This window comes from Caloenas nicobarica, chromosome Z (assembly GCF_036013445.1).
Source record: "Caloenas nicobarica isolate bCalNic1 chromosome Z, bCalNic1.hap1, whole genome shotgun sequence".
In the NCBI taxonomy this organism is placed as follows: Eukaryota; Metazoa; Chordata; class Aves; order Columbiformes; family Columbidae; genus Caloenas; species Caloenas nicobarica.
In genome coordinates, this window is record NC_088284.1 from 54786495 (window position 1) to 54813694 (window position 27200).

Below are 27200 nucleotides of genomic sequence, written 5' to 3' on the forward strand. Positions count from 1 at the left end.
AGCAACATCATCTTAGATCTGAACCAGAGGGCAACATCCTCGTCAGTTCATCAGTAATTCTAATAAATGAAATGCCGTCGCCTCATTTTCAGTGGGGTTTGCTTTACTCTTTGGAAGATAATAAAGATCTTCATAGAAGTAGTGTTAGGCAGGAACAGCATCTTGAGCTTCTGAACTGTGACTGCTACTTCGTAGCTAGAACCACACACTCAGAAGTCTAGAAAAACCACTTTTATGCTGAACACATCTTTTTCCATTGTACTTTATTACCTAAGCCCTATTCCTACTTGTTTTGTTGGTTTGATTCACAAGAACCATATTTAAAGTTTGTAGTTGTATTTAGTCATATCCATCCCAGCAATTCCTTTTCTCCAGCGCCACTCTGCGTGTACCCTGTGCTTTGCTCTTTCCAACAGCCTTTTTGTCTCCTTAACCTGTTGTGTGGAGCTTTTTGTTTCTTTAGGCAAAGACACCTCAGCTCCCCTCATTTCAGATTTTTTTCCCCAAAATTCATTAGTATTCCTAATTTCAGCATGGGAAACTTGTATCTGTATTGTTGCTTTAACCACCTACTTTAAAGGTACTGCAGAAACTATGCAGTCTAACTACTTTCTAATGTTCAGTAAATAGGAACATTTATCTCTCTCTTCTGGCTGTCTCACCTCACCTTTGATTATGAGATTGTGATGATTGTTTTTTTCAATGAAAAAAAAATATTGTGTTGCTACATATGCAATTTCCAGCTTATTTCAAAGCAACTAGGACAGATACAGAATACTGTTGAAGATTTGTAAGGGAAATCAGCAATGACAAAACTGGCTACTGTAAAGTTACTTACACTAACAGTCTAAAATGACTCATTGTGGGAAAGTAATAGCAAGACAATTGCTGAATTTTCAGAAGTAAGCACACTGGGAGTATCTCTCCTGAAACAGGCTGCAACAGCTATTAAAAAAAGCTTTGTCTTTATGAACATTCAGTTAGTACAAATGTAAAAGGAAATAGATATGAGAAAATACAATTTATTTTTTTTTCCAAGAGTCATACAAGAATTAACAAGTAAGAGCAACATAGTGGAGAACACATCAGCTGATAGAAGAATTTCTCTGTAACTTATACTGGATGGGCTAATACACCAAATGGTGAACAGGGAAAGGAGTTGTGTTGAAGAATGAGAACTGCCAAACTTAGAAAAGTGTGCCTATTTCTTTAGCACTTAAAAACAGAATAAGTTTTTATGAAGACATTAATAAGCACTTTTAGAATATAACCTGGGTGTGTATTAGAAGGGGGATGGTTAGTAGGTTGAGAGAGGTTCTCCTCCCCCTCTACTCTGCCCTGGTGAGACCGCATCTGGAATATTGTGTCCAGTTCTGGTCCCCTCAGTTCAAGAAGGACGGGGAACTGCTGGAGAGAGTCCAGCACAGGGCTACAAAGATGATGAAGGGAGTGGAGCATCTCCCTTCTGAGGAAAGGCTGAGGGAGCTGGGTCTCTTTAGCTTGGAGAAGAGGAGACTGAAGGGTGACCTCATTAATGTTTATAAATATGTAAAGGGTGGGTGTCACGAGGATGGAGCCAGACTCTTCTCAGTGACAACCAACAGTAAGACAAGGGGTAATGGGTTCAAGCTGGAACACAAGAGGTTCCACTTAAATTTGAGAAGAAACTTCTTCACAGTGAGGGTGACAGAACACTGGAACAGGCTGCCCAGGGAGGTTGTGGATTCTCCTTCTCTGGAGACATTCAAAACCCACCTGGACACCTTCCTGTGTAACCTCATCCGGGTGTTCCTGCTCCAGCAGGAGGATTGGACTAGATGATCTTTCAAGGTCCCTTCCGATCCCTAACATTCTGTGATTACAGAAGTACAAGTAGAAGCTGGCTGACTAGACACAGAAAATCAGCAGAGAACACAGAAATGGGAAGGAAAGAGCCACAGAAGAGACTAAGGAGGAGACAAAACAAAATACCTGTAGATCTAAATACAGAGGACTTAGTTAAAAGTCCTTTTTTTAACACACTGTAGCACTAAGTAATTTCCAAAGCAAAGTATGTGTGAAGACAGTACTTCACTGGGAGGCAGTGCAGAAAGTGGGACAAGAGTATATCAGTAACAGTATTATGAGTTTGTAAAGCTCTTGTAGTTAGTAGTGACTTCTGAAAACTAATACCGTGAAGATGCTAACAGTGGAACAAGACTTTTCTAAGAAATTAGACACCGTAGCTAATAGTCCATAATTATTCTAATTTCATAATAATACTGGAAGCCTTATTGTAGCTTCACTGACTTGTTTGTCCTACCTTTTTTTGGTCTGGCCACCTCTTTGAAAATAGTTTTCCAATACTACATCCTCAGGATGGGACCAACACCACTTTTCAGAACTGTGAGCCCTGTCACCACACTTAACTGCAGTATCGTATCCTAACAGATAAAACACTGCTGGGTGGAACGATGTAATCTGTCTTTTACTAGTCATATTCAAACTAAAACCCCTTTATTTGCAGAGGTCGCATGTGTTTTTTTCATTGTCTGCTACCCTACAGGAAATATTTACCAGAACAGGACCAAGACTTTTTATCAAATCAGTGGTGCCTATAACTTTAAATGTGACTTTCAACATGTTTGTAGTGTTCCATTTCAACAGCTATCCCAAAATATCTAAGATCCTAGGATTTAATACTGCATTTAGTGCTGCACAAGCAATTCTGCAGTTTTACAGCTGTACTGCATTCACTGACAGTTACCACAGGACAAAAAAATGTTTAAGCTTTGTCTCTTAGCACAAGAGGAATTATTATTAGGTAAGCTCTGAAGAATGACACAGGGCACTTTTCAAAGCTGACAGGTAGGAAAGCTCTTTTCACATGGCAGTTCTACATATTAGCTTCTACGTTTTGTAGCTGAAACCAACCCAGGTATGAAAAGGACACAGGTCACAGAATCGTAGAATCACAGAATGGTTTGGGTCACAAGGGACCTTTCAAAGATCGTCAAGTCCTGCCCATGGGCAGGGACATCTTTCCCTAGTCAGGGTGCTTAAAGCCCCATCCAACTTGATTTAGAATGCTTCGAGGGATGGGGCATCCACAGCTTCTCTGGGCAGCCTTTCCAGTGCCTCACTACCCTCATTATACAAAAATTTCTTCCTTATGTCCAATCTAAATCTGCCCTTTTTCAGTGTGAAACCCTTGCCCCCTCATCCTGTCACTACTGGTCTTGGTAAAAAGTCTCTTTCTTAGAAGCTCCCTTTGTATGCCAAAAGGCCTCAATAAGGTCTCCCTGGAGCCTTCTGCAGGCTGAACAAGCACAACTCTCTCAGCCTGTCCTCATAGTAGAGGTGTTCCAGCCCTCTGATCATCTTGGTGGCCTCCTATCAATCCTCTCCAACAGGTCCATGTCGTTCCTGTGCTGAGGGCTCCAGAGCTGGATGCAGGACTCCAGGTGGGGTCTCACCAGAGCAGTGAGACTTGCTGGCCACGCTCCTTTTGATGCAGCCCAAGATATGACTGGCCTTCTGGGCTGCAAATGCACGTTGCTGGCTCATGTCCAGCTTTTCATCTACCAGTATCGCCAAGTCCTTCTCTGCAGGGCTGCTCTCAACCCCTTCATCCCGCAGCCTGTATTGATAGGAGGGATTGCCCCAACCCATGTGCAGGACCTTGCACTTGACCTTGTTGAACTTCATTATGTCCTATACAGGGAGAGGAAATAATGGCTGTTGATTTTTTTTTTCCTAACAGATCTGGATTCAGCAACAGCAAGATGCTTTTGCATGAGCTGTCTCATTTTCAGTTTTGACTTGGTGAGACTTTGACCATTTGCATACCAATACACTTGGATCTTCATAGTCATGAAACAAAGTTGTCTTAGTTGAAAAATTCTGTGAAAGCAAGAATTCAAACATAGAAATGGAAGAGTAAATTTTATTGAATGATGAAAATCTAATGGCATTACAGTTAGTTTCAGCTCTGCTGGAATACTAGTTTTTAAATTTTCCTGTAGCAGAAAGTGCAACAAGTCAATTATTCAGACTGTTAAACAAACTAGTAATTGTTAATTTCTCTTCAAAAACTGCATAGTTGAGCAGTTGTGCAACAAATATATAAATTTCTGCAAAACCCTGAAGAAAGACTTTTTTTTTTTCTTTGAATCTGGTGACAGAGGAGATCAGCCGCACTGGTCAGATTCTGAGTGCCTTTTCCCTTTTTTCCCACTCTGTAAGAATTAAAACAAATGTTTAGTTAATATACTTGACATGGCATTTTATATCTGCAGTTATTTTGTATATTGAAGTAGTATAAACTATCAAGAAAGAAAAACTCAGGAGTTAAGTTGCATACTTTTGTTAAATTATACAATTATTATGGGATGCAAACTTGTCTGAACACAAAATACTGTTATATAAATTAAAACAGTCAAGGCATTTATAAATAACTGAGATGTTAAGGTCTAGGGATGAAACCACACTCATTTATTCCCTTTGGTTTTGTTTTTAGTTTCTTTCTTTGTTGTTAATCCACAGATTTGGGTTACTTTTTTAGAAAGGCTTTTTTATATTTCAAAGCAGTATTCCATAAAATAGTGGGTTTCATGTTATCAAAGACAACGCCACAAGTAGTAACATAAGAAGGGTTGTCCTGGTCAGCCTGCAAGACTACAGGATAGAATAATAAAAGCAGAAACAACAATCCCTGCAAGGCAGATGAGACACTTGTCCTAAGACAAAACACGCACACACACAAAAACAGTTTTAAAAAAAAGTAAAAACCCAACCAGCCAAACAAAAAAACCCCAGAGTGATGAAATAAGCAAGAAATATAGCAAGGTGTGAAAAGATAAAAGCATATTAGACTTGGGGGAGGAGGAGGAGGTCTGGGAGAAAAGAGCAACAGAATAGGCAATTTTGCAGTAATTCCTAAGCATACAAAGATAATATTTCATAATTTTTGTACTATTATTCTTTTAATCCTGTTTATTACAATTAACCACCAGATAAATTTCCCGTATTCAAAAATTTCTATTTACAGAGAAAAATACTCAACATTAGCAAAGGCATGAATGGGAGGGGAAAACAAACAGCCTGAAGTTCTTAAGTCAGAACAATGATGTCAGTGACTGAATTTGACAAGAGATTTACTTTAGTTTCAATTAGTGGTATGAGCACTCAGCTTGTCTGTAAGGGACTGAACAAGCATATATATTTGTCAACTGCTACAAGATAATTTTAAGAAAGAACTTGCTCACTTTCAGTAAAGTGGCAAGGGGTAAAAGACAAGAGGAAAAGATGAGGTTACATACAGAACCCCATGTAATGCTAGCCAAAGAATTTGATGTAAGCAGAAAAGATTGTTCCTTCAGAAACCTAATTATGGCTTAATGAGACAGTTTTCACAAAATTATAGTATTCCAACACAAACAATGTGTTTCAACTTGAAATAGGATAGCTTGCCAAAGACTACATGGCTACCTTAGAAGTTTCCATTATATACCACAGGCTCTTTTTGTAACCTATGCAAAAGGTCACAGTTCAACCAACCAACCAAAAAACCCACCAAAATCAAACAAAAACCCCAAAATCTGTCAGGTCATGCACAAGTACATATCCTTATTCGCAAATACTGTCACTCTGAAAAAAAAGAAAAAAAAAAAAGTTGAATGTTAAGCAGGATACTACTTATGCAAAGTTAACTGAAATCACTAATGTGAGTTGTATGAGCAGCCAAGTTAACAAAACAGCATATGCACACTCAGCAAGACACTGATCTTATCACTTGTATTTCAACACAGCTTGTGAATTTCCTATAACGATTTGGCTGGAGACAGAACTCAGATACAGCATCAAGCATCAAAGAAACAATGTGGCAAAAAAAAAAAGCAGCGCCATGAAGTCTACAGTTACTCCAGTTACACACTGAAACCAACTCGTTGCTTGAAGTATGCTTGTTGACTAGCACACTTCGAGAAGTTTTGAAGTACAAAACAAGTGGCAGACTTCAACCTGCAAAGACTGTGCTTTACTTTTGCTACTTCCACCCCCCCTCCACGAGTGCTAATTTTTTTTTTACCTGGAAAAATTAGAGCTAATAGGTCAGTTCAGAGCACATTACCTCATGATACTCTCAGCTACACCAAGAACAGGTAAACTTACAGAAAAGAACTACCTGGTATTTTGTTAATTCTGCCTGCAGTAGTTTCACTTTGGATCGTTCTTGCTCTAATGCACCATGAAGTACAGTTACCTAAAAACACACAGAATATGAATTTATAAAATATCCTTTACATCCATAAATTTATGAAGTCAAAGTTGATCTCCATTGTATTGGACAGACAGGTAACACAGGCTGAGTTCCAGCGTGACTACCATTATCATTGTGCAAGAACTGAAAGTACAAGTAAAATATTCTTTAATGACTTTTATTTCCCAAGCTACATTTACTGGTTTACCTGTATAATGATAAAGAAAAGCTACGAAGTTAGAATGTCTTTGACTTTTGGACTCTGCATTAATTTATTCAGCAAAACACTTTACTGATATAGTATTATGCAACAGACAAGCTTATTACATCACCCTCAGAAAATAGTACTGTGTTATAGGTAGGACACTTGGACAAGGCCTTACAACAGTCACTGCAGACCAAAAACTAAGCATAGAAGTCTTGCATGCTCTCTCCTGGAGTGAGCTGCCAACTGACATGTCTTAAGTAATTTATAGCTCACTTGTGTTTGTAAACTTGAGATTAGAAATTAAACAAACAAACACACACAAAAAATCCCACAACAAAACTCAAACTAAAAACAAACAAACAAAAAGAAACAAAAAACCCCACAAACCACAACACATCAAAAAAACCCTCATCCAGTAAAAGAGCATCATCTCAAGCACCTTTCTGAGCTTTCTAGCTGGGTTTACCAGAGAATGATCATCCTGAAGTGCTATTTAGGGCAAAATTATTTCAGGTCTGAGGTCTGCCATCTTCCTTGAAACAGTTCTAAGTGAGTTACACTGGGGATTTACATAATCAGTGTTCTCTGACACACTTAGTTTGGGGCTAAGGATGAAATGCAACATTTTTTGCCTCCAACAAGTTTTGTTTCAGCTTCCTCCCCCCCTTTATCGCTGCCTTAAATAAACAGCATCTTTGAAATACCTGTGAAAGTTTACATTTAGAAATCCTTGCTTACCTGTACAGTCAGTTCATTTTTGATAATTTGAGATTCTTCAACCTGTAGGAGTATTTCTGCTTTGTCTTTCACTACAGAGAAACAAAGATACAGCATGAGGATCCTTCTAGATTTACAGGTCTTCATCTGCAATAGCACTATGACATCACTTTATTTCACTATTTTGTACCCTCTAAATATTGCTGTCTTCACTAAAAGAACAGTAGATGTTGTAAATCAAAATAATCTATTAGTTACCAGTGCCATTAGTAGCAGCCTGAAAGATCTGGAGATTAAGCCCCACCCTTGCACTACTTATACCCCACGGTTAACCCTATAAGCAGCATGGATTTTAGAGATATCCATTGTGAACAAAGTCTATCAGAAAACTGAATATTGGCAATGAATGAAGATTTTGGCATTGTATGTTTTACTTACAAGCTCAGTCATAGCTATGGAAACTTCCATTTACTCAAATATGGAGATCTTAATAGTGGTTTGGGTTGGAACTGACCTTAAAGATCAGCTAGTTCCAATGCCCCTGCCATGGGCAAGGACAGCTTCCACTAGACCAGGTTGCTCAAAGCCCCATCCAGCCTCGTCTTGGACACTGCCAGGGATGGGACATCCACAGCTTCTCTGGGCAGCCTGTTCCAGTGCCTCACCATGGTGAAGAATTTCTTCCTTATTTCTAATCTAAATCTACCCTCTTTTGTTTTAAAGCCCTTGTCCTATCACTACATGCCCTTCTAAAAATCGCCTTCCAGCTTTCTTGTAGGTCCCCTTTAGAAACTGAAAGGCCACAATACGGTCTCCCCGGAGCCTCGTCTTCTCCAGGGTGAACAACCCCAACTCTCTCAGCCTGTCTTCATAGCAGAGGTGTTCCATCCCTCTGACCATTTTCATGGCCCTCCTCTGGTCAGTGTCATTCTTGTGCTGGGGACCCCAGAACTGGACACAGCACCGCAGGTGGGTCCTCATCACAACAGAGCAGAGGGGCAGAACCACCTCCCTTGACCTCCTGGTCACGGCTGCTTTTGGTGCAACCCAGGACAGGGTTGGCTTTCTGCGCTACAAGCGCACATTGCTGGGTCATGTTAAGCCTCTCATCAACCAACAGATATCTGAAATATTTAGCTAGTGTATGTGAAATATCTGTGGATAACTTAAAATTCTCAATAATAAGAAATCAAGTTTTTTTCAAGGCTCAAATCTGCCATAAACTTTCTTCTCCCCAAAATACCAAATACTCGGTCTGTAGAAAACTACAAAAATTGCTCATTTTATAGTATGTTACTATTCCACAAACAAAGGAAAAACCTTCAGAACTTCAGAACCTCTTTCCTCTCAAGGTGAAAATATTTCATCTTGGCTCAGACAATGACTCAAAGTAATAAAGTTCCAAGTCATATTTTGCAGTGATCTATCACATTATGAACAGTTGAACTAGCTTAGACATAATTTTTGTAAACATATGAAAAAAAAAAGCTTTTTTTTTAGCTGAAAATTTATCCCAGAGAAGAAACTATATTCAAGAGGTAAATTAAGAAATTGAAAAGCAAAGGCAATTTTGTGACATAATTAGTGTGGCTAGCATCATAGACTCAACTTCATCAAGCAAGGTTAGGAATATTAAAGGATAACTACACATAACAAGTCTAAAGATGCCAGGATATTTACATCTAGATGAGTGTATTTTTTTCCACAAACTTTGTTAACAAAATCTGAATCTTAAACTTTGGATACTGTAATAACAGAAGAAAATTATGATACAGTAGCACATATAATCCTGTTGTTTAGCTATTCCTTCTCATTGTGTGGCAAAAGAATTGCTTAGGTGTAGAATGATGTTTCCAACAGTTCAAAGCACAGCTTGCAAAGATGCAAGCACTGAAAAGTTTCCTCAAGTGTGTCTAAACAGACATTATGACGAGATCAGCTCAGAACAGACGGCTGTCACTAGCAAAAGAAAGACAAACTCCAAGTATCATTCTGCCTAAAACATAACTGAAAAGTTTGTATTTCAAAGAAACTCAACATGCAACTGATTATTTGATTATATAATAACAGACATGCAGTACTGTGTGGTCCAGCCAATTCAGTAGTTCACTGGAGTTGCTGAAAATTGATAGCTTCTCAGCTCTTTATAGCTATCACTGAGTTAAATTATTTTTAAAAAAAGCTGCTTTGAAAGTTCCTTCCATGTTTTAAAAAGAACATTCAAGTTCCTGATAAAACTCTTACTTACTTTCACCTTCTTGCATAATCTTCAGAAGCTGTGCATTTCTTGCTTTTACTTCTTTATACTTTGCCTGTATTAAAGAGATTGAATTATTACATGTATACCCTACTGAAAAAGTATCTATAAACTACGCATGACTTAGAGTCAGACTTAAAGAGTTTAAAATGATCACTTCTGCAGATAATCTAATCATAGAATCATTTATGTTGGAAAAGCCCTTTAGGATCATGTATGTTTTAATTAAACCACAGCCAAAGTAAGGAATACACAACAGGAGAAGTAGACTAATAACTGAGAGTTGAGGGAAAAAAAAAAAGAAAGGCGGCAAGCACAAGGTTTAGAGCAAGTTAAAGAAAGTTATGTCAGGGCATTTATAGTGCAGGAACAACCATTCAGGTCTGCCGTTCTGATGCCCGTTCTATCAAGGGCTTTGTGGTTTCTCCCCCAAAAACTTACAACAATTATAATGCACTTTCTAGATATAAATAGTTTGCCAAATTACTTGGCAAGTAGGACAAGACCCCACTGCTCTACAGATTATTTTATTCAACAGTTATTGTTATTATGTTAGTTTCTTTCCTTTTCAACTCTTCAAAATTTACTACTCGAGAACCTATTTTTGCTGTTTTTTCCAATCTATCTGATATCACCACGCTTTCTTCATCAGTTAGTCTTTTCCTTAATTGGCCACTAGTGTCAGTGCTAGCCATGTATCTTAGCTGTAAACTTATTTTTCCTGTCACAAGTCTCTTCATACAGTTTGCTCTTATAGGCGTTTGAAAAAAGTTTAATTTTAGGCATACAAAAAAATCCCAACAATATATAGTTCTTAAATACAGGAAAGATGAGTAGAATTTAAAAACACAAACAGGTTGGAAAAGACCCAAGAAAATCCAACTTTCTGCTCAAAGCAGAGCTAATTTCCAAGGCAGATCAGATTGCTCAAGATCTTGCCTAGTCTTAGATTACATGTTTATTGTTTTTACCATGAAAACAGCAATACTAGAAAACAAGCAGTGACTGATATGCTAAATATGATGTTTATTTATGGATGCTTTGTCTTGATTATTTTGATTATTTTTAGATGCTTAACTTACCACAAAAGACCACTTCATGTGGCACTGAAGAAATAATCTGTTCTGTGAATGTCATCTGTGACCAATCTAAAGCATCTCTACAGATTGCTCACATTTTAATAAACACTTTGTTTCAAATGTATAGTAATGTTAAATTTTGTCTACTATTTGAAGGTATTATCAGCTACATACCTCCCACTGAGTTATTATATTTTTCAGTTCCTCAATTTCTGCATCTTTCTTTTCAAGCTCAAGCTTTAGTTGTTCTGTTTTTCCGTCTTTCAAAACGCTCTCCTATAAGCAAGAAAACAAATTCTGAATAATTTAGTCATGTGAATCTGATTCTCGGGAAAGGCAACATATTTGTTAGTGATTTTTTTTCATCAAAACTAAAGAGGTGTATGTGAATAGATACCAAAAGGATAAGAAACTCAGTAATAAATATTGGCATTTTCTGCAGAGCAAAAATTATTTCAATCACAAGTGTTTCATGTTAAAAAAGTAAATAATTTAAATACCTCTTCAGATAGATAAAGGTATTACAGTGTTGTGTCTTTTTTAATTCTTTATCATGCTTTTAATTTGTGCTTTCTACTCAGGTGCTCCCTTCCGATCATTGAACAAGCTTCATTAGGCAAACTTCACTTCAGAATGTCAGCTGTTCTACATGCCTGGTTGTGTTCATGAAATGTGCAGTTATCTGTTTCACCGCCATCAGTGACCTGGACTCTCCTTTTCTCTCTTTCAAGTGCTCTGTGAACATCACCTTCCAGCCTGTTGAAAAATCCTCCATCATGCAATGAAGACTGGGAAGAGTTCAGGTCCTGTCAAAAAATAAATTCTGTAACATGTCTTCCTTTACATGTAAGATAATATTGAGCTAGAAAACAACATGTTTCAAAAAATGGCTTAAGTCATGGAAAAACATTGCATCTAGATATTGTTTTATGTTGTACATCCTAAGAATACTGTGACTTCCACCTACAGAATATGATACCAACTGAAGAGCCTAGAAATTAATCAACAGTTAACATTAGCTGATGATGAGATGACACAAAAGCATGAAGTTGGAACTTAATAGTTTTGCACTACAACTACACCAATTTATGTTTTATTTCACTATTAACTATTCTTCCCTCTAGGAGTTTTAGTATTTGGGGACTGCGTAGTAGCATCGCAGCACTTTCTTATATAATTTGCTTCTCTTTTTTTGTACTAAATTTTTTATTTCTTAACATGCTTTTAAATCTGCAAGTTGCATCAAAGACTACCTGAAAACTAAAGAAGCAAGAGGCAGTTCTAAGAAAACCAGTGCTGAGTTCTCAAGATACATGAACTGCAGTCATACATGTCTATTAAATTGGCACCTGTAAAAATTTTCCAAATGGAAATCAGTTTTAGAATGAATGCATAATTGATTGTCACTACAAAAAGTGCCAAAATAATTACCTTCTAAACATAAAAGTTTTGTTTGTTTTTAAATTGAACTAGTTTGAATAAGACTTACCTCATGTTTTTTAGCAAGGTTATCTGAAAAGAATAGAAAAAATATGACATCAGTAAGTTACTCAAATATTGTACAGTTGGCTACTGAAATGACAGAAAAGTGTGTGTGTGTAGGGAGGGGAAATCTATTGGGGTTCTTCAACATGAACTCTCCTCTCAAAGTCACAATTTAAAAAAAAGTCATTACTAAAGCATCAGAAGCCAAGATTATAAACTGTTTTACATCAATCTCTGTATTTGCATCTTCACCCAGATCCTTCAGACTACCTAATCAAAGGCAGGATCCCATATTTCTTTGCTTCAGTGAAAGTGGAAGGCAATGTCTTAAAGCACTTAAAGAACTTAAAGCATTTCTTGGTTTGTTTCTTTTCAAGTCTGTTTAGGCTTTTATAGCACAAATCTCACTGTATACCTGAATGCCTTCCATGACTTCCAGACTGCTCTGCTTTCCATCTTTTTCCTCTATTCTGATTATTTGAAAATAATGTGTTTAATAAATTCGGTAGATTTAGATAAAAACATCCATAGAAGAAAAACCTTAGAAAACAAACTACTTTCTTCCTAACATCTAGCTTGATTTCTTCACTAAAATTCAGAATCTCTGCTTTGTAGACACAGATGAAGGAATTTTAAACATATAAATAATGCATATAATGAGTATATACAAGTTATTTCAATATTTACTCATCTTAATAAAAGTATAATGAAGAAAGGCAAAAAGTGACTTGCTATTACCCAGGAAACAGAGAAACTCAGTTGCCTGAGGAGTGCAAACATAGTAAAACAAAAAAAATCCACTTAGTTTAAAAAAAAAAAGTCACATTAAGAGTGTTTGAGTCCACCACCCACCCCAGGGATACCACATGGAATTATGTCTTCCTGAAACTCTTCTTTTTTCCCTGCTAATCTAACTAGCCTGTTATTACATAACAAACACTTAACCTTTTAGACTTGGTAGGACACACTAACTGCAACTCATTTAGTCTTTGTTTGAACACGGTATTAATGAACAGAGACAGAAGAGCATTTTGCTGTTAGCACACACACTATGAAAATTCTGAATAGAACAGCTGATATGGTATGATAAGGCATACCTATATTACTGTCTGACTGAAAGTCTTTCAGAGACACAGTGAGAGGTTTGTCTTTTCCTTGCTGGTTCTTTTTCTTATTCACAGACTTTGACTGAGATGAAGTATTTTCAACATTTTCACATTCCTAGAAGAATAAAGTCCCACTGGTATAATTTTCTTCAATACCCAAATATTTTTTCCTGAAGCTTTACAAAGAAAAAAGAAATAGTGATAATATACTAAAGGAGGTTTTAGCCTGAACAGTAATTTGCGGGCTTCAGAGCGGTTTAAAGAGTGCAAGACATGTCAACAACTAAGCATCAATTCTGTTCTGTGAAGTAGAGCATTGCTCTTCACTAAACAGCGAATGAACTATTACATCAGCTTAATATTTCCTCAATCACCTACATCAAATTCTATCCAGAAACTCATAAACTGAGAACATATGGTAGTCAAATGCAGGAAAGCAGAGTGCTACAAAATGCAGGTTACTGTTTTCTTTAAAAAACACAGGTCTACTGTACCTTCTTTTTATTCTCAAAATATGCTTGCTCATTCAGTAGAAGTCGAAGAGCTATTAGTGTGCAGCAATGCTCTACCAAATGACCTTACTCCTGTTGAAATCCAACGGCCTGATACACGATAGCCCTTTGAACCAAAGTCCCACCTCCCCACACATCCACTTGAACATTCTTAGCAAATTATCAATGTCCCAATTGTTAAAAATAATCCTAAATACTAATTCATTGCATATTTTAATAAATATTTAAAATACTCTTAAATGTTAAATCATCTTGAGAAAAAAAAAGTTATATAGAAAGTAATGACGGAAATGGAGCACTTTTCTTTCTGTAGAAATGTGGTTTGTTCAGTGTACTCATGTATTGTGTATTTTGAATACATAGTATATATTTTAAATTATTCAGAGGTAATTCCCAAGAAGTCTAAAAAAGATGCTATGTTACTATGCCTAAAGATTGTCTTCCCTTTTAAAAAAAAAAACTTATAGTAAGTTAAAAATTTATAGTACTCTCCCGTTCAAAAAAATGAAGTATTATAGTTGCACAAAAGCACACATGCAATTTTTATTTCTTTATGATAAATAATTACATTTAAGTTTAAAATTTTTCAGAACATTTCATTGGCTCCTGATTAATTGTAAATAAGAAGCAACTTCCTGTTAGAAATAAAAATTTCATCTTAGCATACTTTTTCAGAACAATTCTTCAGTGTACCATAAGAACCACTCAGAAAACAGCTGCCTGACCAGCTAAGAAAATGTACACACCTTATTAGAACTAAAATATTTACACTCAGAACAGAGAAAAGATGCTAGCAAAAATGCAAATAATTCAACCATAACTAACACTTTAAGGCCTAAGGACAAGTCAGTGCTTCGATTCTCTTACTCTTCATGCATGTTGGATTTTTTTCTGAGAAAGGTCAGGATCTCTTGTACTCAAAAAACTTCAGTGCATTTACATGCCAAAAAAATGAAAAAGTAAAACTATTTTTCTGCCTCTACAGGCCAATTAAAAAAAACCCACCAAACCACTTAATAATATTATAAATTGATTCTTTCCTATTCAGTATTTCTCTGAACTCTTAAGCATCTGAACAGTGTAAGCAAACAATTTACATGAAGAAAACTGTACTTCTAGGAGGTTTTTGCCCTTTTTAAAAATTCAAACCTCAAACTTGTACAGCTTTTACATTAGGATGAATCCTGCAAATACCTTTTTGTGCTCTTCATATTCCAGTTTGCTTAGCAGCAATGCTTTTTCAAGATCAGCTTCAAACATTTCAGAGGTCAGCTAAAGAAACAAAATTCACATACTTCATGTGATTAAGTTGTTCCAAAAAAAAAAAAAAAAAGAAAAGCAGACAAAACTACTAAGACCACACTAAAATTTCAGCTTCAATACATGTATCACTACAATTGCCAAAAAGCTAAGTTTCACTGATGTGGCACATGGCATTATTAACAGCTAATATAGTTTTTTGTACCTTAAGTAATAAAATATCTTGCTTCAGGAAACTTTGTGATGGATGTAAGCATACAGTAAATCGAGCGCATTTTTATGTAATACAGTTACCATCTTGATAATTTGTTTACATGAGATTTCTTTGAAGTAATTTCATTTTTAGTCTGAAACATGAAAACCAAAGGATGTTGAAGGATGAAAATGGTCACTGTAGACTACCAGAAAGTCTAAGCACCCATCCACTGCATAGAAAAGAATGTTAAGAGCACTTTTATTTTTTCTCTTAAACAGAGAGCTTCCAGATATTTTTTCTGTCATTTCTGAGAAAAGGAAGTATGTAAATCTTCTTGGAAGATGCAGAGAAAATTTGAAGCTTTCTAGATGTGAGCTATTAAGCAAAAGAACTAGGAACAGTACAACAGGAATGAAAGATGGGATGTCTCTTTTTTTCTGTGTTAGAGGAAAATAGGTGAGTGCAGGCAAGTCCAGCTCCTGCTGCACAGAATGTTGAAGGATTTAATTGAGAAGAACAGTACCAGCAACAGTTCAATGGAGCCAAAATAAGAGATTTACCTAGAGGATATAGATGCTATAGTAAAATCAGATAGTGGATAACGTAAGTGTATGAACAGTGAATAACCTAAGTTACTGTTTACAGCAAAGTTAACCAAAATTAAGTTGTTCTGAAACTCTGTTCCTTTGAGGTCTAGTGTCTTAAGGAATCACTACAATCCCCTGTGTAATGTGCTGCCAAATGCAAACCTTATTCTTAATCATAGCTCTCTCCTTTTCATGCCCTTAAATGAAACATTGATTAGTGAATATAATTATGTAACCATCATTTTCTTGTTCTTTGAATTTCAAATTGAGGTTCTTCTCATTCATTCCAGAACAAACGGCAAGAGCTGTTAGAGTGAATAATGACTTAAGTGGTCTGAATGTACTTTGCTCAAACTGGGCTGTGTGATGTACACTACCTTTTTTGTCTATAGGAACTATACATTCTGAAAAAAACCTTAGAAGTTCCCATATGCCTTACATATGCCTAAAAGTGATTATATGGTGTAAACACACACACATTCTTCCTAACTGTTCAACAATTCATATGATCAGTCTCGCACGAGAGAAAACCAAAGAGTGGCTTCTAGTTCTCACCACAGTAAACCAGCCCTATTTGAGCGGTTATTTGAAACACAGTAAAATAGCACGCTCAGCACAAATTGCTACAGGATTGGACACAGACTTTGCGATACTGTCATCCCTAGCTCCGTGTTTGGTTTGTGGTTCAACCTTAGCATCATTTGGCAGCACTGTGCCTCACTGGCAAGGTTTTCGTGGTGGGTGGGTGGGGAGATGCTGCGGGTCCCCCGAAGGGCAGAGCACAGTAATTGCTCTAGAGTTATTTTTAAAATAAAAGAATCCCAAGGTAACTTCACAGGCTATATGTCAATAAGATTGAAATTAATAAGAATTGTTTATAACTGAGTTTATTTTGTCTGGCCATTTCACCATCCAGCAAATAGACCATAAAATTATTTTTTACCTGAAATAATTGCTTCACACCACAAACAATAAAAAAAACCTCCAGACCTGTAAGTACTGAACAAAGGAAATCTGTACCTTTAAAAGGTAATTCTGAAGTTAATTAGCTCTGGAAATTTTCAACAGGATTACTAGGTCATTACTCAACTGCTAGGACAACCATCTAGAAGCCTGCAAAGTTAAGAACTTGTCTATACTCTGTTTCAGGAGGCACCTATACCAAAGCCTAAGCAACACACAAAGTAATCAAAGATAGAATCCAAATGTCAGTCTTTTGTCATTAGGGCTTTCTGTATCGTGTCTTAATGAGAACAAGAAGCAGTTCAATACCACCTTTTTTAGTGAGATCTAAGTAGAAAATTTCTCTGTAAAAACACTTTAACTCCAGTTGGTGTCACTTATTAGCAATTTGCCTCGAAAAAGATTGTGCAAAGTTACTCTGAAGTAGATCTTCAAGTGTGAGACAGCCAAAACTATCATCCACAGTAAATGAGTGCATAGCAGATAATTATTTTATTTAAAAGTAATTTAGAAAAAAGCATGCCAAAATATTTATTTAAGCACTAAAACTAATTCTTTCTTTGTTCATCTATGATATTTTGGCCTAAAATAGCTGAAGTACTACAAACAATTCAGATAATTCATATCATCTATAACACCGTGCCATTACAAAGGCAGCAAACTATTGTATTTGTTCAAGGTGAAGATTGTTTTACTGGTTTGGATTAAGTATATTTTGCTATATAAATTCTGTTTGTGGTAGCTTTGGTGAAAATACTGCACAGGCAGTCTGCTTTATCTCTATGGTATTCTTCAAGTGTTAATGAACCCTACTAACAATATTATTACCAAAAATACGTTCTAACATTAAAAACCAGAGGTTCTTAAGCTATAGGACTACCCTAGTGTGCTGAAGGACAGTCAGCACTCAGAGTTCAAGTGTTCTTTGTTACCTAGAAATGAACTAGTTATTTCATGCCTAACAGAGCTTGCCAAGCCTGGTTTACTACAGAACCGTACTGTATATCCATATATTGCTCCACCAAAACATCCCCAGCTTTGCTCCCATCACAGCATTTCACCATCCTTCCATGGTAGTACTTCTACTTGTTGTCCAAATGATATAAATTCCTCTTAACCATACTCCAGTATTCACAGTCCGGCTATGACGTGTGCAAACAGCAGCCTATGCTGAGTCTAAACTATATCTAACAAAAGACGGGGCCTGAATTTCCACTGAAACCTTTCCTTCTATGGGGCAGTATTTTGTTCCTTCTTCTCCAGCCATCTCTCTTTATCCATGATGCTTAACTTTACAGAGTAACATATTTCAGAAAAGCCAAAGACAGTAAATACAGTAAGCTGTACCTGCTCATCTCTTTGTCTCCACTCCTGCCAATTTTCTTCCTGAGAGTCCTTCTGCATTGCAGCGTGCGGTTTTTGTTCATTCTGAGATAGACAGCCTCCATATGAGGATTTCTGAGGAATCTTTTTAAAAGCAAGGTTTCTCAGCTGAAAAGGAGTTATTTTTAACGTTAATGAAAATGTTGACAAGTATACAGAAACAGTTTTAATGGACTAAGAAAGGCATTCAGATACATGTGCAAATAGACATGCATGCGCTTTACCTTACTCTGTTGTTTGGGATATGGTTTTGTTTAATCATTTACGGTACACACAATAATGTAAAATTATAGAAAACTGTAAACCAGAAACACCACAGCCACATAACATAAAACAGTGAAAAAGTAAACATATTATGCCAGCTGAAAATACTTTCAACAAATCTTAAGAAATAAATGTGTCTGACAGATTTCATGCCAGATCAGATATTACAGTGTCCTCACATCTGACCCAAATGAAATATAATGCCAAAGAAAACGTGGTATACACAGATTGGGCATCAGCAAACAGACGCACTAGATGTTCAGGTAGAAAAAGAAAAACGTGGACAGCCCTTACAGTTTGTCAACAATCTAAACGTGTTCACATTTTAAGAACCTGCAGTAAGAATTATTTTTAATCATTGCACCATATGGATACAACAGTACCATCTTAAAAATACCTTACATAATTATAAAATTTGATAGTGAACAAATAATCTGCAAATTTGGCAGCTCAAACACATTCATTGCTCAGGCTTCAACATTAACAGTCTGATCCTTACTTAGAGTGAAAATAAAGGCACCAATACAATCTACTACCAACTTAAGAGACAGGAATTTCCTTAACATAAAGGATCCTAGAAGGGAGAAAGAAGCTATTATCAGAAGAAAGATGAAACAAACAGAAACGAAGTACACAACCAATGTTCTCTTCAATGTGTGTTTATCGAGTGTCATGACCCCTTCTTAAAATGACAGCTCACCTTAGCTTAAAGTTACTTAATATCAGGCAATAACGCAATTCCTTCAGAATTGTTTTCCTTTCTCTCCAAACAGGCCCCTGCCATACTGCCTTTTGTTCCACTATTGTGTCCCCTGCTGCCCACACCAGCACTGCAACCCCTGCTTCCTTCTCCAGGTTACAGTGCTGGCAAAAATACTGGTGCAGACCACTCTGATTTGTAATTTCAGTGGAGTATAGACATCAACATAGTACATGCTGGGCTGGTGAAAATGAGTCAGCCATCACAAGAATAAGTATAATTTCCACGCAAATGAATTTCTGTAGAGTAGTGCATATACATACACACAATTATCCTTACGACATTAAAACTTTTGATGGTGTTAAGGCAGGCATAAAGAAACAACAGGTATGCTTACTGAAAACTTAATCTATGACATAAAAAGAACAGCAAAGCTGAAAAAACCCCAGCATTACTGCAACTACTAAAATTTAAAAAATTTTAATAGATGCTAAAAGAAAAAAAAGATGGGTTTTGGGGTTTTGTGTGTTTCACATACTAAATTTGATAAGAGATGTATAGGTACAGTTTCAGGCAGAAAGATTATCTCAGACCAGTTGTCAAACACAGCAATCTAGAATTCCAGTTTGCAGAACCTTGGAACAATTCTTTCAATCTAACTTCTTAATTTCCATTTCATCTGAGGTTTAAGAATCCCAATGTTAGAAAATCACCACTGTTCTTCGTCCTGCCCTCTGGTTCACAGGAGAAAAAAAAAGGCTCTGGATTTAATAGATTAAGGGTCTGGAGTAATGCATAAATCTAAAAATTACAACTTAGGAAACCATATTTTAAAGTTCTTAAGACAAAGCAAGTAGGTCTAACCATCTCCTAAAAAGAAAAAAAGCCTTGAAAGCAACTTTGAATTTTAACATGCTGGCTGTCTCCAAGCAGGCAACTAGAACTCACTACCTATGAATCTCTGACAACAGTATGATTCCTATTAATGACTTTTTACAAATGTCATGCCCTTCATCAGAAAACTAATTGTTCAAGTAGTGCTGTCAAAAAAGTAAAACGTAGCAATTTATTGTCATTAAAAATTTTCAACTTGTATAGTAGGGAGTACCCTACCTTTATATAAAGAATTCTTAATAAAGCAAAGAACAAAAAGTACCATTTGTTTCATAAAGACAAAACAAACAAAACAAAACAATGATTTGACAGGAACAACAAAAATTATTTACCAGATAACACCCTTACCCAATACTGCAAACATAATCCCTTTACCTCATTGGCCTCACTCTGCTGCTGTTCTTTCTTTTTTCTCCTTTTATTTCTTTTTTTCTCATTTGCAGATGATCTTCTTCCTGAAGCCTGAGATTTACTGGCACCTCGGCCACTTCTTCCTTTTCCAGGCTCCGAATCAGAATCACTTTCAACTTGCAGTAAAGCGAAACGAGATGCAGTAGTGGGAACCGAACTGATTACACTAGATGCCATTGCCACATCTGAAATTCTACTGAGCTGGCTTCTTTTCAGTTATTAGGTTTCCTAGGAAAGTAGCAGAGAAATAAGAATGAAAACAGTGTTAGACCAAATAATCAATAATTCATCTCTCTTAGCTAAAAGATTAGTATTTTAAAAAACCCCCAAACACCACAAACTCAAACTCAGTAATATTTCTTTATATTTTTACTAAGTTGTATTTTCTTAAGTATTCAAACAAGAACTACGAAAGGAAAGAATAATCTATAAAACAAATGTTATTTTAGGCTAATACATTTGTTCCTGAGAGATTATGTTTGATAGAAAAAAACAAATAGAAGGCTCTGAAAGAAGATGGCCTTCATGATCTGCATGAGAAAAACGAAAGAAAGAAATATATAGAATAGTATAGGGCTCCAAAACTGTTTCAGATGCCATCCTCACAAATGCATGCTTTGAAAACAAGTAGATATTATGCATATGTAGGCTTCCGTTTGGGGTAAGTAGCCGTATTTCCTATTTTACAAGCGGTATGATTTTGTTCCCAAGCCACTGGAGATTCAACAAGCAGTGTTCTCCTCAGGAAGGCAAACCCAGCACTGTGGCTCCTCCTGTTCTCAAACATTAGGCTCACCTGTTCTCACAGCACAACACAGAGGTTGTGCTGGGGGGAGGCAGAAATGGGAAACACACTTTCCACTGCCCCCTGTAGCTAGAACTGATGTGTACATCGCCATGAAATCACTCCAAAGTACAAATAATTTATCTAGTGTAAAAGTTAAATTTTGGCATAAGAATATGTGGCTAATTTCAACGTGTCCAAGCAAAATTTAGTGAATTAAGAAAGGATTGAAAGTGATGTTATTCCGTTGGTGATTATAAACTTCAAGGAAAATGTCTAGCTATGTTGATAAACTGTGACAGAGAGGTGTAGTGAAATAATACATACTTTTTGAAAGTGCTGTTTGAAAGAAATCCTTACAGTTTGGCAGATGTGAACATGAGAAGTTGAATGTCTGCCTAGATGTTCTACAAACGTGCTGCTTGTTAAATACTATTATAGAAGAGCATGAGGATCTACAGAAATTTCAAGAGATTTTTATAATTAAATTCCAGACTTTCTCAAGGACAAACCTGTATAGGCGCTCTAAAGATGCTCAGACACATCAACACAAAACAATGCTATGGTAAATGGTCACCATTGTGACCATTACCCAAAACAATTATTAAAAAGGAGTATTACATTTTATTTCTCAGAGGTGAAAGAGAATGAGCAAGTAAGCTACCACTGTCCTTCTTCAAGTTTACCAAAGACAAAGGTTACAGTGAACAGCATTATTCTCATACAAAAGTTACCCTACTCTGTTTCTCTCAAAAAAGCAAAATAAAGCTGATCCTATGCAGCCAGCCATATCCTAAGAATAAAACCAACTGGACATCAAAATGAGAATCTACTTGATGCTGATGTTCAGACTCTAATTAGACCACAACAATGGATCTACAAATACTCACATTAGTCACATCTAAAACACCATAAGTAATCAGTACTTGTTAACTCTCTTTAAATGATTAAATAACAGAGTGAGTTTGGATTTTCCTGGGTTTGTGGTATGTTTTTAAATGTATTTTAATACTCAGTAACTACAGTTACCCTACTTAGGAGCTTAGTTACAGCAGCGAGATGTTGTGCTCTTACTACCTGAACATACAGTAAGTTGAAATCTGAAACTCAGAGGAAAGATTAAAGATTAATCTTCACAGAAAAACAGCACCAAAGGTAAGTGCTCAGTTGCGCTATAACACGAACTTACAAAACTAGATGGTGCTCTTTGCACTACACCAGACTACAACACTGAAAGTTTGTAAACTCTCTACAGTATTTCATTTTTGAAAAAAACAGTGCACTACAGGATGACTCTAATCCGTCAAAAGCTTGGAATTTCTAGTCTCTATCTACTTACTGTGATGTATTTGGGTTTTCATAGACCAAATTTCACAACTCAGTCTTTATTAAATTGTCAGCTGCTAACGGTGACAAATACTCCTTTTACCCATACAATTTTAAAACATTTCATGTTTTCACGCTCCAGTGGTAGCAGCTAGATTCTTTGGCAATAGAGTTTAAGAGAAAATATTGTCAAGGGACAATTAGTAGTTACTTTAGAACAGAGATAGAGATGAAAAGAGGTTGGACTCAGCCATAGCAGCTAATCTCTTGTTATGAAATATGGCTGCAAACTCCCCTCTCTCTTTTCAACAAAATACAACAAAAATACAACAGGTATACTTTTGTGTCTGACTGCAGTCGGCAAGCAATAAGGTGCCCAGCTGACAAGCTATTAAGCAAGTAATACCCACAGAATTCTGCTGTTGTAATTCACTGAAATATTTCAGTAACAACATGGAATTTATTTACAGAAGTTTATTCCTGAATTACATTTGTTTCCACAGAACAGAAAAATGGACAGTAATGGGCTTGTAGAGGAAACTGCAAACACATGAGATTATTATTTTTCCAGTTAAGTCTAGAAGAGCTGTTAACATTGCTAACTCAGTTAGTAGGACATTTCAATACGGCTATTTATATTACAGCAGGATCTCATCATCCCACTTTTGCAAGACTTAAAAAGGCGGATCCAGTGATTCACTAAGGCCTACCACCATGCCATGCTTCACATTTTAATGCCACATCTACAATTCTGACAGAAAAATTTTACCAAGTACCTAATATTTCTTTTCCAAGATTTGACTCCCCTTCCCATAGGAAACCAATGGGCTGATCTCAAAAGCTTTCAGCAAAGCATAAATGCTTGCCACCCCTGAGATTTTTTTTTCCCCTTTAACAGAATTATAATTTGTGTTGTTCTTTATATTATAGATATGAACAGCCTTATAAAATTAAAAAGCATTGACATTCTTAAGCTTGAGGTTGTGCTCAAAGAGGCTTTTTGATGACACACGAAAAAGCATTCAAATACCACAGAGTGTTACATAATTCTACAGATCAAACTAGGATCTGAAAATGTCATTTCAATGTTTACAGTGGCTGCAGGAGCTTGGCAGTCTGCGAAATGTTATATATGCATAACAGTCAACTGGCCAAAGCCCATCTAAACACAAGACAATTCCTTTCCTTATGATATAGAATACAGTGAAAATCTCCAAGAGGAGCAAGAGGAAGCAGAGTGTGCTTGTGGCATCTACACAACTCATTAATATGTCAAGCCTGCAAGCTAAAAAAGCCCAGCAAACATCAATACTTGAAGCTGTTTCCATGTGTCATGCATTAGTCTTCTGAACAGACTTTCTCTAATGTACCCAGCCCTTCGTTTTTCTGTTAATAAAAAGATAACTGATAATAGATTTTGAAGTTGCAACATCACTATGGCATCGCACACAGCTGGTACCAATAAATGAGCCCGTTTCAAAACTTTCTGCTTTGCAAATCACTAGCAGACTGAGTTCAACTGCCTCTGCGACCTGTTTCAAACTATAAAGATCACGAGAAGAGCTCCTACAACCAAAATGACATATTCAGACTATCAACAACATAAGCATGATACACCATACAATTTCCAGGCAACATAAAAGCATTTGTTATGGCTCACAAGTAGTATTTTTTTTTCGTCCTCTACTCATTCTTAGGTCATACCCTTCTATAAATCATGTCAGCCTACATGAACAGATTATTTTGGAATTTCTTCGGTCCCATTTATGAAACAAGTACTGTATTACTTTAGCACGTCTGATACAGTATTTGTAAGCACAAAATGCTTACTCTACCTTAAGCTCTTGCTAAAGAATGAGACATATTTAGGAAGTTGAATTGTGATATGACCGAAGAGAAACGGTATCTTTTTAACTTCGGTTCCCTGAAGTGTACTAAGTGTATTTTGAACTATAAGATCCACCCATGCCCTGAAGAGCTTCAGTCTCCTTTTAAACATGATGTAACGAAGACTGCAGTAATAAAAGTAACACACTCATCTGGTATTACCATAACTTGAAATCCCTTTTGTATTAGTTACGTACATTTACCCACACGTTGCAGGCGAAATAGCTTTTGAAACACTTAAGTTTTAAAAGCCCTACTGTAAACTGTCCAAATACGTATACTAAGAAGAGTTTAGCACGCATCCATAAGCTTGTTTTCTTTGAGCATCAGCAGCTCCCTGGCCTGTGTGCAGCTTTGCACAGGCGCCTGGCCGACCATTGAACCCTTAAGTGTTCACGCACCTCTAAGAAGTGAGCGGCACACCACAAGTCAGAACCTCCAGGCGATGCCAGCAGTACACCTCTAAGCATCTGTGAAATAACCACGTAGCTTCGAATGTGGGGCTTTACTATTTCAAGGAAAACATGCAGAAGAGCCCAAAAATATAACTCATTTCCTACTCAGCCACTCTCATCATCAAATAAACCACTAATAAAGATACAAATGTGAGAAAACTTTTAAAATAGTGTATTGTCATGCTACAGCTTCTTCCCACTTGTTCTACTTGTTTCTATCACTAAAATACATGTTTATGATAATCTACAATCAATATACGCTCTTTGCAAACACTGAAGTATTGACTGATTCAGTACTTGCTTGTAAAAGTGAAATAACACTAAAATACACATCTACAAATAAAGGAACATGTCAATTCCTTTCTGGCACTGATCAACCTTCACACCTTCTGCAAGTTACAAAGTGAGCTTTGCCTGTTTACACATTTATCACGGCAAGCTCAATGTACTTTTCCTTATCAGTGCACGTACAGGAAGTTTTGCACAGGAGGTCCTCCCACTTGGACAAGCTCTCACCATTTAAATTGCTTTTGGTTTATGCCATCTGATCAAAAGCTATAAAACTGCATTAAACTGCTCCAAACCCTTAAAATTACTTAAAGTCACCAGCTTGTCAATGAGTTTTACAAGCAACTTTACAGCCAAAAAAAAAAAACCCAAACCAACCAACCACCCTGGTTCAGAAATCTGCTTGAGATTTGCACCACTGGCATACATGGCAGCAATAAAACCAAGACAGGTAAGGGGCCTTGTACAGTTTGAAAGGGGAATATGGTGCATTTACTGCTGTGCTTTGGAAAAAAAAAAAAATCATCAATGTTCTTGAGGAAGAACAGGTTTTAAAATGTTCTTTAAACTCGGGATTAAAAGGCAAAAGCAACCAGGCAAGTCTGACTTCAGTTTGAGCACGGAACGCTGATCGACAGCGTGACCTCCCATGCTTTTCTTCCCGTGATTCCCACCTCTTCCCTCCCCCCAAAAAAGTTAAAGGACACGAGTTAAGTTTTAAAGTTCTAAAGTTAGGAATTCTATCTAACAAACTTTGAAACTCCACACTAAATTTACTGTGCGTGACTAAGGCAACAAAAAATATTAGCGTTCTTAGATACCAATACATATCGGTACCCTTTAGAAACCAACACGTTAGTAACTTTACATGACCAAACATCCAGTGATCAGTAAATACTATGTCCCAATGACGTTCTGGCTTCTAGTTATTATCAGCACTTCGGCTGTAGCGGAGTAACACGGCACCAGAGACAGCGAGCCCGCCCTGTGCCACCGCAGATAACCCAGACTTCACGTCTGGGGAGAAGCGCCCGCACCCCCGCGTCCGGCAGGCACGGGCCCCGCCCCGCCCCGCGCGTTTGCCCGTCACGCGCGGGGCCGCGCAGCCCGGCGCGTCCCCGCGCGCGGGGGGCGGGAGCGAGCGGCGGCTCCGCGCAGACGCCCGGAGCGCGGGACGCGCGGGGGAGCAGCCGCGAAGTTACGGCGGGACAGCCCGGCCCGGCCGCGGCCAGACGACGGGCGCTCACCCCCCGCCCCGGCGACCCCGCCAACCGCCCCGCCACCGCAACGCCTCTCGCGGCGGGGGCGCCGCTCTCCCGCCGGCGCCCGGTGAGGCCCACTCGGAAGGGGCCGCTGGCGCCCACACCCCCCGCGCCGCTACAGGCCCGCGGGCAGCGCGGGGCACAGCACGGCAAGGGGAAGCAAGCGGGCAGCGGCGGGCGCCCCCCACGGGACACTCACTCCGGTCGCGGCGGCAGGAGGAGGAGGAGGAGGAGAGCGGCCGCGCCGCTGCCCCGGGGCGGGCAGCTGCAGCGGAGCTGGGCCGTGGGCGGGGCGGGCGCTGTCGCCGCCGCGCGCGCGCGGCGCTGCCCGGCGGGTCTCTGTCCCTCGCCCGCTGGTTGGCTGGGCCGCGTCAGGGCGGTGTTAATGACGGCAGCCCGGCAGCGCCGGCCCGTACGGGCCCCCGCCGGGGTCAAACGGCGGCGGGACGCGAGGCGGCAGCGCGGCCGGGCCCGAGCCGCCTCTCCTCGGCCCCCGGGCCGGCCCTGCCCTGCCCTGCCCGGCATGCACCGCGGGAGCGCCGCGCCCCGGGGCCGGGGTGTGGGGGGCAGTGCTGCGGGCCGCGCAAAGCGGCGAGAGGCGGCGGGGCGCCGGCAGGCTGGCCCTTGCGGGGCGCGACGGGAAGGACAATGACAGAGAAACCGGGTACGGGCCCCTTTGGGCCCCGCAAGCTGAGATGTGCATTTGTTGAAGTGATGCCCTGCGAGTAGTTTTTGTTACAAAATATTTTCAGGGTCATTGCATCCCACAGCATCCTCACGGCAAAACTGAGGAAGTGTGGACTGGATGATCGGGTAGTGAGGTGGACCGCAAACTGGCTGAAGGAGAGAAGCCAGAGAGTTGTGATCAATGGGGCGGAGTCTGGTTGGAGGCCTGTATCTAGTGGAGTGCCTCAGGGGTCAGTTCTGGGACCAATACT

General features: G+C 38.3%; 1 protein-coding gene across 1 annotated transcript; it reads right to left on the reverse strand.

The window, feature by feature from the left end:
• Positions 1-1732: 1732 nt before the first annotated feature.
• Positions 1733-26564, reverse strand: GKAP1 (G kinase anchoring protein 1). The gene is made up of 12 exons (XM_065657242.1): positions 26462-26564; positions 20225-20488; positions 17956-18099; positions 14797-14874; positions 13082-13205; positions 11989-12011; positions 11153-11305; positions 10674-10775; positions 9412-9475; positions 7185-7255; positions 6164-6241; positions 1733-4217 (listed from the first exon to the last, which is right to left on the reverse strand). Exons 2-12 carry the CDS (start codon positions 20435-20437, stop codon positions 4170-4172), a joined length of 1098 nt encoding a protein of 365 aa, XP_065513314.1. The 5' UTR covers positions 20438-20488; positions 26462-26564; the 3' UTR covers positions 1733-4169.
• Positions 26565-27200: the final 636 nt, after the last annotated feature.